Here is a 21,739-nt window from a genome sequence, read left to right as displayed (position 1 = left end):
AGATTGAATAAACATGGCTGGTTGCTGTTTCGCACTTGTCAAAATTTACCGTCAGACCAGCTTGGCGAAGACGCTCGAAAACCGTTTGAAGATGTACTCGATGTTCTGTAGCGTCTTTAGAGCAATCAGCATGTCGTCGATGTATGTGAAACAAAGTTTAGCCCAGCCAAAGTTGCGTTGATAAATCGTTGGAATGTTTAGGCTGCGCTTCATAGGCCAAAAGTCATGAAACGGAATTCGAACAAACCAAAAGGAGTAGTAATCGCGTCTCCGTATGTCACATTCGGCCACTGGAATCTGGTGGTACGCCTTCTGTAAGTCAACCTTTGAAAAAATGCTTTTGCCGTGGAGGATAGTTGTTACATCATGCAGGAAAGGAATCGGGTACCGGTCCGGCTTTGTTGGAGCATTCAACATACGATAATCGCCGCATGGTCAGCAAGTGTCGTCATTCTTCAACATCATATGCAATGGGGTTGTCGAAGGACTTTTTGACGGCTGACAGATCCCCTTTTGTAATAAGTATTGAAATTCCTTTTTTGCTTCCTCCAATTTAGCCCCGGAAAGACGTCGTGGTCGAGCAAACGCTGGAGCGCCAGTAGTCTCAATGAAGTGTTCGATTTGCGTGTTGCAAGTGCGATGGTTATCTCTCAATGTGGATAGATCACGGTATTCGCTCATCAAGAAGCTGTATTCATCTGTAATACGGTTGGCTCGGATGCTGCTCACTTGCCCCTCACTGCCGAACCTTTTGTTGCTACGACCGTTTTGTTGTCTACCAGTTGATTCCGCTTTATGTCAACCAGTAGATCGTGGTGCTTCAAAAAATCTGCGCCGACAATGGGATAATTAACGTCTGCAACTACAAATGTCCATGGGAATTCGCATCGTAATCCAAGGGATAACAACAGACGTTTTGTGCCGTATGTAGTATGGGTGTGCCATTTGCAGCAAATAAATTGGGTGTTGGAAGAGCAACTGGTTTACCTCGCCTTAGACCGTATTTCTTAGGCAGTACCGATAGATCCGCTCCCGTGTCGATCAGAAATCAAGTTGACGTTGCCGGATCTTGTATCGTAAGTCGAGTTATTACAGCTCTGCCCCCAAATCGGCTCGACGTCGATTGAGACATGCTTAGTTTTTGACTTTACTTTAGTAGTTTAAGCACATGGTTGGCTGCAGTTGCGAGTTTGCTTCCCTAATCTGCTATGAAACTAGCACCAATCGGAGTGATTTGAGGACTGCGAGCGCGTTCGGCTCCTTCTGCGTGATGATTGATGAGCTCTCGACGACTGGTGTCCGCCAAAATTCAATCAACTTAACTGCTGCTCAATCTGATGTAATCGCTGGCAAAGCATGTCTGTTTCGTTTGACCTGCTGCCCACATTAGACATAGCTGCAACTATTTGGTGATAGTCTCCCGCTTCCCATATTCTGTCAGCCAGCTTATCTAACTTTACCAGTTCAACGCTGGATGCCTGTAAGATGGCATGTACTTGCGGTGGTAGACGCTGGAGCCAGAGAGACTTCTGGAACTCGTTACTAACTTTGTCTTCCGATAAAGCTGTCAGCTCATTCACTAGATGCGTTGGTCGGCTATCTCCTAGCTCGATTTCTGAGAGTAGCCGCTGTATCTTTCGTTGCTCGCTTTCGCTATACCGCTCTATAATCTGATTTTTAAGGTTAATGTATTTACTTGTTGTCGGAGGGTGTAAAACCGCATCAGCTACATCGGCAACGACGCTGGACTCGATCGCTGTAATGACGGTGTTGAATTTTGTAACATCGCTAGATATGCTTGCAACTGCAAACTGTTCGATTTGCGCAAAAATGATCTCTGGCCGTTTATGCCAAAATGGCGGCACAGTCGCTGCCCCACTTCGGCTTCGTTGACAGCTGGCAAAGACATGTTATTTAGGTACGGTACAGGAACTTGTAGTCTTATCTCTTTACTACAGCTCTGAAAAGTGTTTTGTTTGGATGAGACCAGTCGTTACAATGATTTTTCTCAATGTGTTCGGGGTCACCACTTTAATGGGAATGTTATTTATTATTTATTACGTTTTAATCGTTTTATGTTATACTGCCACAGTGTTTTACGTTTTAGTCGTTTTATGTAATGCTGGTAATCAAAAATGTTGATTTTAAATATTTTAAAAATAGATATAAATAGAAAGATATTGTAATGAAAATAGTAGAAGAAAATAATAAAACAACAATAAACATTTTAGGAATATCCCGTATATAGTTTACAATGTTACCAGTAATGCGATTACAGGTTTTTAATAAAATGGCAATATTTCCGACTTAAATTTCTTGTCCAAATTTTATAAATTGTCTCTTTTCTATATTTCTTGGCGTCCAACAATTTTACTATTTCTTTTTCCGCAAATACTTTAATTAAATACTTTTCCTCATCTTTTATCAAATTTTTCCGTTTTATTTCCTTGTTTTCTCCATATTTTAGTTTTTTTTTGTTAACAGTGATATTTGTAATAAAATTCAAATACCTATTGACAGTTAATAGCTGACAATTCAAACCTTAAACTGCTTTTAAGGTGTTTACAATATGCTAAAAAGTAATGTTTCTTTCTAAAAGTTATGTTAAACTACATTTAGTAAGCGAAAGGTGCTTTTAAGCAAAATTCAGTTTAGAGTATTTAAGTTTTTAAGGTTCATGTTAACGGAGTGAATATCCGTGTTTCAGCAAACAATGATCTGGATCTTCTTCGCTGAAATGATATTGATCACATGGCAACTAAGTTTTATAAACAAACAGTTTACAAAATTTTGTAAACAAATACACCTGACAATTATAATGCGTTGCCAATAGTTCTAAGAACGATGTATCTATTTCCCAGAGTCACTCGTCATTATTGACGACCAAGTGCCGTTCGACACTTTCCAAAAAGACTTCACAAGCTGGTATGTGCTTGTTGACATATGTCATTTATACGTGTTTCTCTCACAAAGAAGCAAGTCCAGGTCGGGATTAAACATAACCCTGGTCCTGAAGGGCCACTCAATTCTGCCTGGCACAGTTCTGTCTGCCACATTCCCGCAAAAAACGAACTTCAGTTAGGTGCAATAGTTGCAATAACTGGTTCCAACTTCATAATAGTTTAGGATTGCATAGTTATGTTATATCGATTGGAACCCGGCTTTTAAAAATTATTGTTGTCCAACAACTCCCCTATATAAACACTCTCTCTCTTCGTATACTTCTGGCAGCCCTTTTCCAATCAATGTTACCCAACCCCACCCTTTGGTATTCTTTTCACCAGTCACTCTTATTCTTGACTGTGTGTAATAGAAAAATCTCTAGAAACACCATCACCTTTCCTGATCCCAAGTATTGCGCCCAGCAATTTCACCTCCTTTACGTTTCCAATAATTCTGCCTCCCCTGCTATGCTCAGACAAAAACGCGCCTAAAGTATGTGCCAGCTCATTGAAAAGTTGGCATTCAAATTGACGGCCTTGATCACTGCTGATTTGCGATGGCACTTCGAAGTGTGTTATCCAGCCATAAATTAGTGCAGTAGCAACTGTTGAAGCATGGATGTCTTCGATTGGAATTGCTGCCGGCCATCTACTTAATCGATCGATACAGGTTAAGCAGTATGTATATCCATTTGTGGTAGGTAGTAGTCCAATTATGTCGATATGGATTGCTGCGAATTGTTGTTTTGGCGTTGTGAAGCTGCCAATTGCTGTTTTGTTGTATCTGATGACCTTTGCACGTTGGCACGGAATGCAGGTTTCTTGTGTCCAGACAACAAGATTCTTGTAATTTTTTTTGTTGCCTTTAATAATAGCTTGTAACTGACCTTTGATCACTGCTGCGTTGGGAAGAAATCGCCGATAAAAGTTCAGCATGACCAAAAATCTATGTAGTTCTTATGCATGTACCGGCTTCTGAAACTTTGTAATGTGATTGATCTTCTCTGTTGGAGGACTTCATTATTACCAAAAATACATTTACTCACATTAATTTTTAACCTGTGCTGTTGAACGCGTTGGAATACCGTAGTGACATGTTGATAGTGTTCTTCTTTACTGCTGGACGCGATGCAAATATCGTCGATATAGCAGACGTCGAATTCTAGACCGGAAAGATCTTGGTCCATATAACGTTGGAACGTCTGTGCGGCGTTGCGTAGTCCAAATGTCATCACGTTAAATTCGAAAAGACTAAATGGTGTGGTGATTGCGATTTTTTTCTTGTCCTCTGCAGCTATCGGTATATTAAAATATGTTTTCTCGATGTCTATAATAGTGTAGATCGATTTGACGTTGAATGTTTGTGCAAAGTCTTGGATGTGCGGGACAGGGTATCGGTCTGGTAACGTTTGCGCGTTGTGTCGTCGATAATCCCCACATGGTCGCTACGTGCCGTTCTTTTTAGGAACCATATTTAAGGGGCTAGCCCATTCGCTCTTCAAAAGGGTGCAAATTCCTTTATTTAACATGTGCTTGAATTCTTGACGGACTATCAGCGACATACTTGGGTACATTGTCGGACAGGACGTCCCCTAGTGTAGATGTGATGTTGACTATCAGCGACATACTTGGGTACATTGTCGGACAGGACGTCCCCTAGTGTAGATGTGATGTTGAACCGTTGTTGTTGTTGTATCCAACGAATTAAATGAAAGTGGTAAAGTCAGGTCTTTGAATTTGGATAAGAGTAGCTGATATTTATTGTCACTATTCATTGAAGAGACTGGAGAGTAGGCTGTTATTTTGGCAATGCACAACGTCTGCAAGTTCGTTTGGTTATCAATAATTTGCTTGTTGTTGGCAATGCACAACGTCTGCAAGTTCGTTTGGTTATCAATAATTTGCTTGTTAGCGACGTCAACCAATAACTTAAAATTTTTAAGGAAATCGGCACCCAGTATTGGTTTTGATACCTCTGCGATAGTGAAATGCCAGGAGAAACTTTTCCTCAGCCCCAGGTTCAGTGTTAGGAGTTTACAACCATATGTTTTAATGTGAGACCCAGATCTTCTAGTTGTATGCTGTCGCTCTTTTACTTTGTTGTGTCTTTGCTCAACTGCAAGACGGCGTCTTTTAGAGCTTGCATTTCTTCTATCGATGATGATGGCGATGACTGAGAAATTTTTGAGCCCTCTACTGCGGCTATGGAACCATAACTCTCAATTTCCATCATTTTATCAGCTTGAAGTGCACATTTGTCATGGTCGCCATCAGCGATGGACACGACGGCTCGCACTGCAACGGGCAATCGATCTAGCCAAAATTGTTTCAATGCGCCATCGTTCATGGCTCCTGCTGTCAAGTTTTTGGCCAAAAACTGAGGCTTTTTTTGAATAAAATTCAGCTTCTTTGCCATCAGCCGAGAAGCGACGCGTTTCAAACCCAAAACATCAGTTAATATGTGTTCGGCCGATCCATACAAGATGCCCAAAAACACTGCAATCTCTCTAATCGGTTCACAACGATTTTCCAACACCATCTGCTTCGCCGATTCAATGTTTTCTTCAGTAACAGAAGTTGTTGAGCGGCCAGGGATCTCATCATGGTCCAAGTTTTTACGATCGTCTTTGAACCTTTTAAACCGTTCGTATACTCGTGGGTGCGACACATACAAATCACCAAAGGCCTTTTTTAAAATTTTTTAACAGTTTCGGCACACTTGAATCCATTTGCAACACAAAATTTGATGCACACACGTTGTTTAAATTTTTGATCCATTATAAAAATTGCCACACGAAAATTTTTCGACTTTTTGTATAGACGCCAAACAAAAACTAATCGTACGATATGCGTTAAACTTTGACAGAATGTGTATAATAGTGTTGCCAACATGAAAATAAAAAGAAATGCACCGATTGAATATGGGCGGGAATTCAAAAATAGGCCTCTCGTTCTTTTTTGATCAGAAGGTAGTCGTATTAGTCTGGTTTTGTGTGATATGTGCGTTGCGAAATTGTGCTTCCATCTGCAGGAAGTATAAGTCTGGGTCGCGTTTGCTGAATACTGGTGGCTTAACACCAATGCGACAAATTTCTGCTGGTGTTGTATCTTGCTGTATGGTCGTGCTGATTGCTGCACTTACTGCCTCGCCTTCAGTCGTCATGTTTCAGCTTGTTAAAAAGTTGAATTGCGAGATTCTGCTGCTACTTCGTTCAAGTTTGGGGTCACCAAATGTCGTGTTTATTAATTTATTCATGAAACACAAATTTAAAGTGAGATAAAACAAGTATTAAACTTTAATAACAAAAATCAACACAAACACGCATCAAAGTAAGTCGAACCAACAAACGCTTCGAACTGCAATGAATATCTAACTAATTCGTTAGTTCAATTTTTGTCTCTCTTTTGCACTGTTCGAAAATTCGAACTGTGAACTAATTAGAGATGCCAGATGTGCTATAAAGTGCAATAATTATTTATGACGCTATTTAAGTTTTTCGTACGCTTCACGTTACTGAAGTGTTACACTACACAGCTTTATGCTGAATCAAATATTGTTCTTTTAAAAGATCGTAGTCAACTGTTATCCAAGCAATACATCCCAATGGCACCATGTCTAGTAGAGCCTTTCCTCTAAGATACATTCGTCGATCCCTAAGATCCACCTAACATCTCCCAGGAAGAACGACAAAGACTGTTAGGACAGTTGAAGCAGATATTTGGCAATCTGCTGAGGGACAAGTCCGCTGCACATGGTTCGCAAGAGCGATGGAAGTTGGAGACTGTACGGCAATAATTGCATGCTCAATGTGCAGCCTAAGTGGAACTGTTATCCAATACCGTTCATCCACGATGTAACGTGCATTCTCCAAGGCAAAAACGTGTTCTCGAAGATAGATTTGCAGAAGGTGTATCATCAGATTCCAATTGTATTTTTACTGATCATTACTGATTTACCTGATTTGAGTCCTGATTTGAGAAAATTATATCAATACAATCTTGGCCATCTATAAGGTATCGATGGGTGTACTAAAGCCAATTTAGATAAGTATAAAAAATTAAATTGACGAATTGATATCACTTCGACCACATAAAAAGTTTCGACAGATATGCTAAAGCTAATTCTGTACAAGTATAAAAAATGTTTCGATAATTTTGTTAAACGTTTTCAGGGCTATGTTGACTCAACAAGGGCCTCATTTGAATAAAAACTGGAAAAAAGCGTTTTGTATTTTTTTTTGGCAAGTATAAAACTTTATACAGACTGTGTATAAAAACTTTTTATTTGATAAAAACTATAAATCGTATAATTCGTTTATGATGTCCTAAAATAATGTAAATTTTTTTAAATATTTTATAAAATATATTTATATTATTTAATGCCTACGTATATAAAAAAATACTACAGTTGTAATTTTGTTTTTTTTTTTGTGATGTAGAGTTTTGTGTATAATAAAACGAATATAAAAAATGTATTCTGTAGTATAAATTTTATTAACATAAAAAAGTATTTCTTTTTCATATATATATGCTCATAGAAGTAAAACAAATTTCAACCTTTAAAGCGTATTTAAAAATTATATTTAATTAATCATAAAAAATATATTTTTTTTGATGAAAAAGACTAATTTTTGGTATAGTTCAAAAAAATACGTTAATTCATTTTTCGAAAATATGTTTTTGAAACTCTTTATCATCTAAACGTGCAGGATGATATTCATTTATTAATTGCGGTAACATTGGATTATCTAACATGGTGCTGTGGTTACCTTCAATTATTTTCATGATAACTTTTCCAGAAGTTAACTCAGACAGACAGTAATCATCTTCTATATCCAGAAGAGACACTTCAGCAGGACGTATAAGAGTTATAGGAGATTTTAAGTCTTTAACTTCGTCTACATTATATTTGGCTGTCATACGTATACGATTAAACATGGCATTTATCATAATCCTAGTATAATTTTCAGAATACATATCTTGCTTAGCTACATATTCCATAAATTTATCCATCTTTTCTGATAGTTTGTTAAACTTCATAAATACTAAGGATGTTGTCTCTAGCGATTCCTCTGGAAATATTTGATGAACAATTGTAGATATTATTATATTATAGAGATCATTATCTGATATAGTTTCGCCAATTCGCGCAAGTGTTAATTTTTTCAAAAAATGAGGAGCTCCATCAATTAATAATATTTGTCCACGATAGCCAGCTTTTTCCAGCATTGCTGCGAGTTCAATGGCGATTAGAGTACCAAATGAATAACCAATTATATAATATGGTTCCGAAATTTTTAAAATAGATTTTGTATGCTGTAAGTTTATTAAAAAATAATTTGATTGCATTAAATAAAAATGATGAAAAAATTGATTTACCTCTAAAAGGCCTGCAGCTATATCATGAGGATTTGTCATGTTAGCAAATTGATGGTATTGAAGTAAATTTGCTTTTGTAGTTAAATAAGAGCCTATTTTACACCAAGATTGACCCGATGTACCTTCTAATCCAGGTATTATAATTGACGATGTGTTTTGGTTTGATAAGTCAGAAGCTGTTTTAAGTGGTACAATGATCTCATTACATTGCGATTCATCACCAAGGTTTCTTAGTAACATATCAATTCCTGTGAGTTGAATATCTGAAGCTAAAATCATTTTAACATTCTTAGTGTTATCCTGATTACGAGCGTCAGAATATTCTTGTAATTTTTGAAATGTCAAAGACCGTAAGTCTTGTGGTGTTAAAATTAATTCAAAATCTCTTTCAAGAGTTTGTTTTATTTCTACGGCCATAAGAGAATCCATACCCATTTCTGAAAGCGTAGTACCTAAAGAAATTGTTTTTAGATCTCGTATGCCCATTATATTCATCACTGTTTCGGTTATGCTAAGATTTCCAGAGCGTATATGTTTTTCCGCAACTACCATACTTGAAACCACTGCATCAGTTACAGTCAACAAAGTATCAAGATCTCGCAAACATGATGATATACGTTGTTGTAAAGTACCACCAATTTCTATATCAATTTTATCTTCCGCTATTTCTGCTACTAAACCAACTTCACCAACAGCTCCCCATTGTATAGCTTTTGCAGGGTATCCTTGTTTTATTCGGTCTTCTATGATACGTTCCATAATTGAGTTGGCCATTCCATAATTAGTTTGACCTGCATTTCCTCGACCACAAGATACACTTGAAAATACAACAAAGTATTCCAACTTAGGACAATTAACACGCGATATTTCATCAAGATGTTTTGAAGCTACCACTTTAGGTACAAAACTTTCTTTAAACATTTGTTCTGTTTGATTAATAAAAATTGCATCTCGAAGCACTACGGCTAAATTAAAGATACCACCAACTGGTCCCAACTTTTCAGCTTCACTTATCAGTTCATGACAACCATTAATAATGGAAACATCTGCTGTAGAAACAATCACATTACAACCATAAGTCTTCCACAAGCTAAAAATGTTAAAAATTAAAATAATATTAAATATTATCACTAATTCATTAATTTTTCTTATTATTTTAGAGTTTTATCTTTATATTATTACACTCTGTGTGCTATTGTGAATAAAAATTAAGTTTATGCCCAAAATATGATTAAACTACAGTCGCTGTTTCCAGTAGCTACTCTCAAATGGATTAAATAGAGTAACTAGCAATTGTAACTTAATCGTATTTAGTACTTCAGTAAGGCTTTTGCTTAACTTCATTTGTGATATTACCAGCTTCTGTAGTTAATCGTGTGGTACGCATTAGTTTTTCAAGATACTTGTAATGTATTGCAGTTAAGAAAACATCACAAACTTCATTCGTATGACCAGCATTATAATACGAATTGATACAGTGATGATTGATAATAATAATAATAATAATAATAATAATAATAATAATAATAATAATAATAATAATAATAATAATAATTTAATAATATAATAATAATATTAATAATATAATAATAATAATATAATAATAATAATATAATAATAATGATAATAATAATAGTAATAATAATAATAATAATAATAATATAGTAATATAATAATATAATAATAATGATAATAATAATAATAATAATAATAATAATAATAATAATAATAATAATAATAATAATAATAATAATAATAATAATAATAATAATAATAATAATAATAATAATAATCCGCCCCACGGAATTGGAAAGTACCGTGGGATGCCGAGCTCAGACAAGCGGACGGGTCCATAGGTTGCGGATAATGGAATGGCCATCAGATATGATGGTTAGCTGCGAATAAGATGAAAATTAAATAAGCAGTCCCGGACAATGAGCGGAGGCTGTCTATGGATGTGATTGGGGTAAACGAAGGGGCTCTTTTATCTCCAAGAAAAGATCACAAGATTCGAATCCAACCTCGACAAGGCGAGCTGGCACCGCCTTTGAAGAAGTGTCTCCCCAAAATCTCTAAAACCCTTCTATCTCAATATAGAATCTCTAAAACTCAGAATGGGTGGCTTTTAGGTCAGTGTCTGACTCCATGTTAGGAGCGGCTGGACGATATACCTGGTAGTAGGTACAAAATACCACCCGTGTACTACGAGGTGTGAACAAATAGTACACAATGCAGTCACAAAATAATGTAAATCTGGGGAGATCGGATAACCCCACCGCGTCGGGATCGCATAACTCTCGCGTGCAGGATTTGGTACCTGGGTCCTGTTCGACAAGTATGTCACAGAACAACAGAAATAGAACACCTTTGCAGTCCGGTGAACAGCATATACATTCCGATATAGCTCTCACCGTGGCTGGCATACCACGACAGCGCAGAAAATGGAATAATACTATAAATGAAGGTTTATTACGCGCCTACTATATAGCTACAAACAATGAAAGAGATATGACAGCATATCGAACTACACTACATACAATATTCGTTGGGCACCATCCGGACTATAATGTATCGGAACAGCGACTAGCGGATCAAGTACGGGTTATTCATAGAAACAATCTTATACCAGAATTAAGACGAAACGCTATTAAAGAATCGGTTGCCGAAGTAAGTAATGATCAATCGACAGAAACTGCAGAAAATGAGCAAGTGCAATTTGAATCAACTAATACTTCTACAAACGTACATGTACCAGGAACTCGTAATAATGTAAATACGATAGAAATGGAAAATGAACAACCACCTCCTGCTTTAAATGTAAATTTAATTGATGTCGATGAAACCACGGATCAGCAGGAAGATGTAAGTAATGAACAAATGAGACTTAGAAGTAATCAGCATAGCTTAAATGAGATTTTTGAACAACAATTTTACATTTACAGTAACCTTAACCCTCTTTTAAGGCCACGCATTCCGAAAATTAATACTAGTAAGAAGCTAAGTTTTCTTATTGAAACACTTAACAATGATGCGATCCTGATAAAACTGAACAATGTGAGCAATTTGCAAGAATTACATACTATTGTATATGTATCAGCTATAACAATTGAGATGGACCACGAAGAGCTGCAATTTATGGAAATAAGAGTAATACGCTACGAAGAATACAAATTAAAATTGATCATTTAAGAGGAGACTTAGAAAGAATAAATAAGTATATTGATGGTAATCCTACAAGAAGACTTAAAAACAGGATCAATAAGATATCAAAAACATACAATCTTCACACACGCTACGAAACAAATCACACTAATATTATTAACACAAGAAACACTATAAAACAGAAACTATGTTTACAAGTAGCGAGACAGCGTAAATACAAGTTGTCGAATCAAAGACGAGAAAACAATAGACTCTTTAGCAGCAACGAAAAGCAATTCTATACAAAAATACGATCCAATGCCAATACGTCAGACGACGTATATCCAACTAAGAATAGTGCAGAAAATTACTGGAGTTCATTGTGGTCCAAAACACAAAAACATAATGAATCTGCTCATTGGATTAAAAAAGAGAAAGAGAAATATCAAGAAAAAAAAATGTCAACTTGTCTAATTACATGTGATCTGGTCAAACGAATTATAGCAAAAACACACAACTGGAAATCTCCTGGACCTGATCACATACAAAACTTTTGGTTTAAAAGATTTACTACAGTCCATCAAAAATTAACTGAACTTTTAAATGAATGTCTATAAAACCTGCAACATTTCCAATCATTTTTACGAAAGGAAAAACATATCTAATGGCGAAGAATAATGGATTTAAAGGAAACCCAGCAAATGGCCGTCCAATTACTTGTCTCCCAACAATATATAAGATACTGACTGCTTGTATTAGCGATCTTATAAATACATACCTTACACAAAACGATATTATGTGCGTAGAACAGAAGAATATGTATATGGATGATTTAAAGATATATGCTTCGACGCGAGAAACCTTGGATAAGCTTATTAAAATAGTCGAGGACTTCAGTAATGACATTAGAATGAAGTTTGGATTTGAAAAATGCAGAAAAATCAGCATTGTTCGTGGAAAAATCGTTAAATTCGAAAATTTTGAGCAAAACGAATCGATTATTAAAGACATGGAAGAAGACGAACTGTACAAATTTCTTGGTGTATCTCAAAGCAGAAGAATAGCACACAAAGCTGTAAAAGATAAAGTATATAGTGAATTTAAAGGACGTATTCATAAGATAGCCAAAACGAATCTGCAGGGTAAATGTTTGATAAAAGCCATCAATACTTTTGCTATTCCCATTCTGACTTATTGTTTCGGAATAATACAATGGACAACGACTGAGATACAAGCGATGCAGCGAAAAATACGAACTATGCTCACAGAATACAAATTCCACCATCCAAAGTCATGTTGTGAGCGAATGACTTTGCCTAGAAAGGAAGGAGGTAGAGGCCTTATTGATCTGCAAGAACTACATAACAATCAAACTATATCAATAAGAGAATATTTTTTAAAGAATGCTGAAAATGATATCTTATTTAAAATTTTAACCGAAGCAGACAAGCATTACACACCATTAAATTTGGAAGGAATTTTTGAAAGAAAAGCACAAGATCGGCAGTGTAAAGAGCAAGCTTGGGCAATCAAACCGCTACATGGAAGATATTATAGATCCACTAACGCTGACAATGTCGATAAAATAATGTCGCACAAATGGCTTACATGTGGAACACTATTTGCTGAAACTGAGGCGTTCATGATTGCAATACAGGACCAAGTAATTCCGACAAGAAACTACTGCAAATTTATAATGTCAGACCCTTCGCTAATTAATGACAAATGTCGGCAATGTGGAGAACAAACGGAAACTGTAGATCACATACTGGCAGGATGTACATGCTTAGCACAAAAAGAATACACAAAGAGACACAATAACGTGGTTAATATTTTACATAAGCAAATATGCAATAAATATAGACTTATTGATAGAGAAAATGTACCATACTATAAGTATACACCACAAGCAGTATATGATAATCCAGACGTAAAAATTTATTACGATCGAACTATTTATTCCGATCACACGAGGTTGCACAATAGACCAGATATAACTATTGTTGATAAAAGACGTCGAGAAGGAGTCTTCATTGATGTTGCAATACCAATGACTAAAAACATGGATCGGACTTATTTTGAGAAATGTAGTCGATATGCAGAATTAGCTGTGGAAACAAAACGTAATTGGAACCTAAACAAAATTAAAATCCTTCCAATTATAATTAGTGCTGAAGGTGTAACGCCAAAAAGTTTATTGTCGCATATTCGAAGACTGGAATTAAACCAGCGAATTATTGATGACATCCAGAAAAGTGTTATAATTGATTCCTGTCATATTACTGGCAAATTTTTAAATATTAATTAATTTAAAATACCAATCAAATACTAGTTAAAATAGTTTAAATAAATATATAGATGATGTGTTATATTTTGTACTGGCTTAGGCCACCAAAACTTACCAAAAAACCCATTAAGGAGAATTAAATAAAAATAATAATAATAATAATAATAACGTTTTAACTTACGCTAATCTGTATCTCTGGTAATCTTTACTGACACCATGACGAGAGCTAAGTACCACGTTTTTAGCTCCTCGAATGACCATCCAATCAGCTAACTCTAATCCAAAACCACCTAGACCGCCTACAATAATGTAACTAAGATGAGGATTAAAATACACTTGTTGTAGAACAGGGATTGGAACTGTTAAGGCATCTCCCTCATTCTCCCTTATTTGTATTACCACTTTACCAATATGCTTGCCACCTACGAGATAACGGAAAGCTTTTTCCATTTCATTTGCGGAAAATACTGTACTAGGTAAAGGTATAATAACACCATTTTCTATGTCAGTATCCATTAAACTTTTTAAGTCCTGAAATATATTATAACAAATTTTTAAAATGTAATATTTTAGTTTTTGTAAAATTACCTTAACACTTTCTTCTGTAGCATATAGTAATCTATCAGCACGTATAGGATGAAATTTTATTTCGTTTAGAAAATTACTCATACCTAGTTTGGAGTCGTTCATCATATCAAATTTGCCTATTTCCATGAAGGTACCACCTGAACCTAAACAGCGTATGGAAGCTAAAAGCTTATCTTCAGAAAGCGAATTTAATACAAAATCTACACCCATTCCTTTTGTTTCTTGTTGAATCATATATTCAAATGATGTATCTCTTGAGTTGCCAATATGTGATTCTATAAAAAAATATATGTATGAATAGTGGAAATTTTATAAAAAAACAATTTATACCTTTCAACTGGGGAAATTTATCCAGTAAGAACTGTTTTTTTTGTGCACTGCTGCATGTTGTAAAAACTTCTAAGTTGTAAGCTAAAGCTATACGAATTGCAGCAAGACCAATGCCACCTGTGCCTGCGTGTATAAGAATTGTTTTTCCTTTTCTTATATCTGAAGTCATAAAGAAAGCATAATAAACGGTGAGGTACACTACTGGGACTGTAGCAGCTTCTTCCAAAGACCAATGGTCTGGGATATTCCATATCAGTGGAGACGATTTTTCCACATATGATGCGAAGCCACGATTTTGTACCATACTCATTATACGGCGCCCTGTATGTAAATTAATTCCAGAGTACTCAAAACCTAATACGCAGTTAGAATCATGTCTGTTGGCCCATTCCATTTCAAGAGATAAACGACCTGTTGCTAACATCACATCTCTAAAGTTAATTGCAGAATACATAACTCTAACATCGCAGTCTTTTGGATTGGACGGTCCTTCAAACCATCGTAAGGAAGATAAGTCCCCTCTATTTAAAACGTTGCCATACACATGGTCCTGTCGCATAGTTGCTTCATTGTTTAATAGTAGTTTCAAATGTCTATATGAACCCCAATGACCCTATATATATGATATGTTTTAGTCAAAAAGCATGTGGTTAGTACAACAAATTTTATATTACTTACATTTTGATAAACATTAACTGCTAATCTCAAAGCATATTGATTTGCGTAAAACGGATTATCAAGACTAAAAGCGGGAGCTAACTCATCCTGTATGAAAAAACAGGAAACCAAATTACCATCCGGTTCTTTACGGAGGCAATTAAGAAATCCTAACAAACCATTTAAATTCTCATTGTACGCATATGCAATGACTTCATTTTTATTCGACAAAGCTGTTTGTATTTCTTTAATCCATTTAAATTCTTTGTCATTTATGGAAACTTCAACAATAATTCGTTCTGTTATTTCTTTATTTACTGGTAATTTTTGTAGCAGAAGTAAAATTTCATTACTATCATGCAAACGAATATTTGAAATTATTTTAAAATTGTTGCAAATGCTATTACAATCACTATCAAAATCAGGATTTTCACGAATAATTACATATCCTTCATTTATCAAACATCTACTTATAGTTGTCAAGTTATTTTCATTCTCTTCCTCCAGTATGCCACTCACAATAATAATATTACAGTTCGATTGTGAAGTTATTTTTCCATTTTCTATGTGAATATTAGGAATATCTTCTATTTCTTGATTGGTAAGATACATATAATCGCCTGTTATTAGTGGTAGGTCTTCAACAGCATCAAGAATATATTTTATAATTGGTTCCTTGCCGTTTGTATCGATTTCTACAACCTTAAGTTTTCGTACAGGGGTGTTTTCCAAAGCTAACTGAATGGAAATTCTAATACCATCTGATAGACTTAAAAGTGGAGTCGGAAATTGTGGAACAAAACGACATATTTCTAAGACTGGATTTCCTGTAGGTCTGCGCCTTTGAATCTCATTAGCTTCAACTCCAATTATTTCAATTCCACCAGATATTATGCGATTACTATATTGATCTATAAATACTTCAAGTACTTTATTTTCGGGATCCATTTTACTCATAACATCAAAGTGATGTAATCCGAAAATACGTAATTTACGTATTTTTGTTGGAACTAATAATGACCGACAGTCAACGCCCAAAATTTGGATTTGCAACATGGCATCCATAAATGTTACCCAATTATAGTCCCACTCTATATTTCCATATAATCCATCACATCTCGCAGAATGAACTGCTTTGAAAGTACCATTGTAGTGATATCCGCGTAGTTTTAATTCTTTGTAGAAGTCCTTCTTTGATATTATTGGAAATTCACTGTTTTCCTTAAAGTTGTATCGTACTGGTGGAACTGGATTTTCAATTTCAGTGATTCTGCCAGTTACAACTAAAGTTCCAGATTCCGTAATCTGCAATTATTCGTAATTTAATTTTATCAATATGTAGTTCAAAGTGTGAAAATGAAAGTATGTTTATGCTATTTTATTAGCTATCCATATTATTTCTGCTCGTATTTAACTTGTAGTATATTGATGCGAAGATGCTTTCTTTAAACTTTTCAAAAATATTAATTCAGTATATACAGTGCACTTAAATTTTCACGATTCTGTTTTAACTTTAAATTCAAAAAAAATTTTAAACAATAAAAATATAGATGACGATTACAAAAAACAACAAGAAATGTGATGTCATGAAAAAACTCTCCGTGCTTTAGGTGCAGAGTTTGCTGACTTTTGATGAGAAACATAATCGCTTAAATATTCATTTAGGTAGTTTTGTTCATTATAATCACTAATGAGGATGATTTACCATAGCATATTTACCATATTATGTATATAGATTTACACCTTTTGAAATATTTACGCTCAAATTTAAAAAAAAATTGAACTTTTTAATTATCAGTGTCTGGTAACGAATACCATAATTAATTTAAAAATGTATAAATATTACTCACTTCAAAATTGCCTGTTCCATAATGAATCATAATCGTTAACTCAATGTTACTGTTTTTACTTATACTTGTTGCTCTCAAAAATCTTATATCATCAAACTCAACTGGTATATCCATATAACTGGGACCATGGTACATAAGGGAAAACGTTTGCCAAACATATTGCAAATAACAAGTTGCTGGTATCAAAACTTTTCCATCAATAACATGACCGCTAATATATTCATCGTCATCACTTCCTATATTAACTTTTAAAATGCGTTCTCCACTGGCTCTCGTTTTCATATTCTCGTATCTTGTTACAAACCAATCTTCACTATGATCCCATTTTATAAGCGAGCTTATACTAGCTGTATCCCGTGATACTGGAAATTCAATTTTTGGATAAAGCTTATCAAGTGGAAATGTGATGCCATTATTAAATAATCTAAAAATCATTTAAAATTAATATTTGTATATTAATTAGAGTTATATGTTATATTACTTTCCCAAGCTTGTCAAAAGGAACAATTCATTATGAATATTGTTCCGATTAGTTAATGGAATGTGAACTCCGCTAGAAATGGACTGTCTAAGTATTGATTGTAGTAAGCCATGTGGTGCTATTTCGATAGTTAAAACATTATTTGGTAATAATGATAGAGTCTCTTCAAATAAAACGCTGCTTAATAAATTGTTTGTGTGGTATTCAGCAGAGCAAAGATTATGTTCAAATTTCTCCCAGTCTGTTTTAGGTACACTTGTACTTAACCATTTATTAGATCTATTCTTTGGAATCGGTATAATTTCTTTTAAATATGTTAATAATTGTGGTCCCATATGTGATATGTATCGTGAATGATAAGCAATATTTGAACAAGGTACTTCCTTAGCGAATATACCCATATTTTTTAGTTCTGATATAAATTGCGTTACATCTTCAGTAGGACCAGATATTGTACAAGAGTCTGCGTTATTATGACATGCTACCTCAATAGTTTTTGGTAAGAGTTTAATAATTTTTTTATATCCAATGCCTATAGCTGCCATAGAACCCTTAATTTTTTCTACATCTAAGCTAACTTTACCACGGTAATATGCTGCAAGAATCATTTGTTCGAGTGTAAAGCCGCCGTCTGCATAACCGCAACCTAATTCTCCAACTGAGTGCCCAATAATGTAATCAGGTTTAAGAGTTAATTCATGTAATAAATTTACAATCGCAATCTGAATTGCTGCTATTCCAACAAATGAGTGTAAAATATTATCAAATATGTGAGGATCTTTAGACGTTAGTATATTTATAAGATTTATATTTTTTGCTAATAGAATTTCGTGACACTTTTCTATAGTTCCCTTAAACAAAGGAATATTCATTAAAGATGTTCCCATTTCATTCCATTGCGAGCCCATACCACTGAAAACCCATACAATGGGTCGCTTAATGCCTGTAAAGTGTTGTACATCTCTTGCAAGAGTAATAGCCGGCTCGGAATCATTTTTTTTAAAGATTCCATATCCTCTGAAAACCATTCCAGGCACTTCATCTTTTTGAGTGTTTTGTAGTAGAGCAATAAATTCTGCATCCAATGATTTTTTTCCCACCTCATCAAACACCACATTTACGGCATCTTCTGTTCGACCAGCCCAGGTCACCAAGCGAGGTAGGTTATCATCTGGCAGTCCAAAATTAATTTTTTGTTTTTCATGTGCTTTCAGAAGTGCATGCGCATTGGCACCGCCAAAGCCAAATGAGTTTACTCCAATGTATGGCTGCTCTAGTTCCGTTAGATCATTTACAACTTTTAATCGGCCTTCAGCTAATGCTGGAATTTCAGGTTTTACTTCTTCAAAATTAAGATTAGGTGAAATTTTTCCAGTTTCAAATGCAAAACAAGCTTTTATTAAGGAACATATACCTGAAGCTGCTTCAGAGTGACCAATATTTGATTTAATTGAACCCACAAGTAGTGGCTTATTACGTTTACTACACAATACGCTATCAACTGCTCGACATTCTTCGGGATCTCCAACAACAGTGCCAGTACTATGAGCTTCCAAATATCCTAATTGATCAGGTGTGATATCAATTTCTTTATAAAATTCACTAAGTAATTGTTCCTGTAATTTTCCGGAAGGATAAGTAATGCCTTCAGGTTTATAGCCATCACAATTCGTTTTTGACAATAGTACACTGGCATATATTCGTTTTGCATCTCTTTTGCGTTGTAAAAGCATGCATGATATAGCTTCAGATCGGGTATACCCACAAGCATTTTTATCAAATGGACGACAATATCCATCGGCTGCAAGAACGCCAAGCCTGAAATAGTAAAGTTATTGAAAAGTTTTAAATATTTAACAAATATATTAATTTTGAATTCGTTTATTTATAATATTACGTATTATTATTACATACCGAGCAAACTGAAGTGTTACATTAGGATGAAGTGACAAATTTGCACCACCAATTATTGCTGCATCAATTTCACCATTTCGTATAGCACTAAAAGCATTGTCTAAAGCGTACATTGAACTTGAACAAGCAGTATCCAATAAATATGATGGTCCTTGCAACCCAAGTGAATAGGATATTCGATTTGCCATCATTGCGCGACTGCAACCAGTAATTCCAAATCCACCTGAAGGCACCTTTTCATAAAACCAAGTTTTTTCAGATTCCGAAATACAAGATCCAACATAAACTCCAGTTTTAGTACCGCGTAAAGATTTTGGACATATACCTGCATCAATAACTGCTTCATATGCAGTCTCAATTATAATTCGAGTTTGCGGATCCATTGTGTGTGATTGCTTGAAATGAACTCCAAAAAATGTCGCATCGAATTTGGACAATTCATAAATTTTCCCAGAGCGTTTTGGAATTTCTGAATTAAAATGCCTCCATCTGCGTTCATCATCATCAACCATATCAATCTAAATTTGAAATAAAAGATATAAATTGTATTCTATGAACAGTCGAAAGTGATCCTTTGTGATAATTTGCCAGATACGTACATAACTGAATAATAATTTGATAGTTATTTTTGAATATAATATATGAGTATTTTATGTTATAATAAATAAATGATAACCGTTACAATCAATAAAAGAAACTCACTGCACTGTAGATTTTCATAAAAAAAAATGGTTCAGTATCATTCAAATTATTATTGATTGAAGAAGAATTTATTATAAATTAATTACAAATCATTTTCTTGCTTACAGTAAAAAAATAATGTACATTAGGACATTATTGAGTAATTTCTGTCATGTTTTTATTTTGAATTTACGTTGCGTTATATGATTTCGCGTTTGCGGTTTATCCGCTGTATTACAAATCAAAAGGTTTTAATTTATTGAGTAAAAATCATATACCTTATTATATAAGTTGTATCTGAATTCAGATGTATTATGAGAATTAGGAAACTTTCCAGCAATTCCACTAATAACAATATCATCACCATCCGTTTCCGGAAATACTCTCGAGTATTTTTTATTAAACTTATGCGATGCCATTGTTTATAAAAAATTTAAGTAACTGATAAATTTATTTTTTTATTTTCACTTTAATGTTCACTTTCACTTAATATCCTTCATAAATTCGATATGCAAAGCGTTATATACATGTGAACCGCGGAATTCAATATCCAGGCGAATCCAATATAAGAATTGACTTTATCGATTTGCTTATTCAATTGCAAATAATTTTATAAATGCAAATAAAGCTTCTTTTATAACTTGTTGATTCGAAATTATATACATATATTTAAATGAACTAAGAATAATATTGTTTCTTATATATAAAAATCGTGTCTAATAATTCAATAGAAGTTCAAGTAGAAATAGCAAAGGTAATTTATACGTACAGAAATGAATTTAAATTTATAGTTAGTCATTCACCTTATTCATTCAAAAGAGACTATGTTCCACCATATATCCATGATGTTTTACTTTTCTGTACAATAAAATGTTAAGATCAAAGGGTATATATGTCAAACTTCTGAATTAATGAGCTGTTCACGTCCAATATGTTTTTAAATGATACATATAAGAATATACAACAATATAATGCACATTATTCAACTCCCATATACTTTATATGCAATATATAAAAATACGTTTAAAAATTTGTTTATGTTCATTAAAAGGTATATTATTAAAAGGTACATAAACGGTAACAAAGTGTTAATGAACTGTATGTTAAGTCTACCTATGTTAACTGCAAATGCATTTAAATTTTATGTTAAATTAATGTGTTAATGATTTGTATGTTAACTCTATGTTAATTACAAATGATTTAAATATGTTTCTGTTACTTACAGAAATACTCATTAAATCTAAAATATGTACTTCTTTTAATCACATTAATGTTTATTCAGAGGCGGCGCTAATCCAACAGTGACATTAACGACATTAGCTTTACGAGCCCCTGTTAAAGAAAAGATTGAACACTAATACAATAAGTATAAGGTAAACATCAAAATATTATGGGAGGCCACTTGAAAATTCTTGACTTCAATTTATTGCTTAACTGTAAACCATTTATTGGTGTATTATATATTAAACTCTTTTGCAGTTTGAAATTT

The 21,739-nt window shown here is 34.2% G+C and overlaps 1 protein-coding gene across 2 annotated transcripts; it reads right to left on the bottom strand.

The window, feature by feature from the left end:
* Window positions 1-7,492: 7,492 nt before the first annotated feature.
* On the bottom strand, window positions 7,493-20,835 carry LOC119684795 (fatty acid synthase). Of its 2 annotated transcripts, XM_038098919.1 has the most exons (10): window positions 20,529-20,835; window positions 19,570-20,087; window positions 17,656-19,473; window positions 17,175-17,598; window positions 15,346-16,629; window positions 14,668-15,280; window positions 14,338-14,612; window positions 13,931-14,280; window positions 8,322-9,411; window positions 7,494-8,258 (listed from the first exon to the last, which is right to left on the bottom strand). In XM_038098919.1, exons 1-10 carry the CDS (start codon window positions 20,667-20,669, stop codon window positions 7,602-7,604), a joined length of 7,170 nt encoding a protein of 2,389 aa, XP_037954847.1. In that variant the 5' UTR covers window positions 20,670-20,835; the 3' UTR covers window positions 7,494-7,601. The 2 variants fall into 2 exon arrangements, with proteins under 2 accessions (XP_037954846.1, XP_037954847.1); XM_038098918.1 differs by having other exon boundaries at window positions 7,493-8,258; window positions 13,931-14,612.
* Between the last annotated feature and the right edge of the window lie 904 nt (window positions 20,836-21,739).

This window comes from Teleopsis dalmanni, chromosome 2 (assembly GCF_002237135.1).
Source record: "Teleopsis dalmanni isolate 2A chromosome 2, ASM223713v2, whole genome shotgun sequence".
Classification (NCBI taxonomy): Eukaryota; Metazoa; Arthropoda; class Insecta; order Diptera; family Diopsidae; genus Teleopsis; species Teleopsis dalmanni.
Note: the sequence above shows the minus strand (reverse complement) of the source record. Positions and strands in the feature narration are given on the sequence as shown.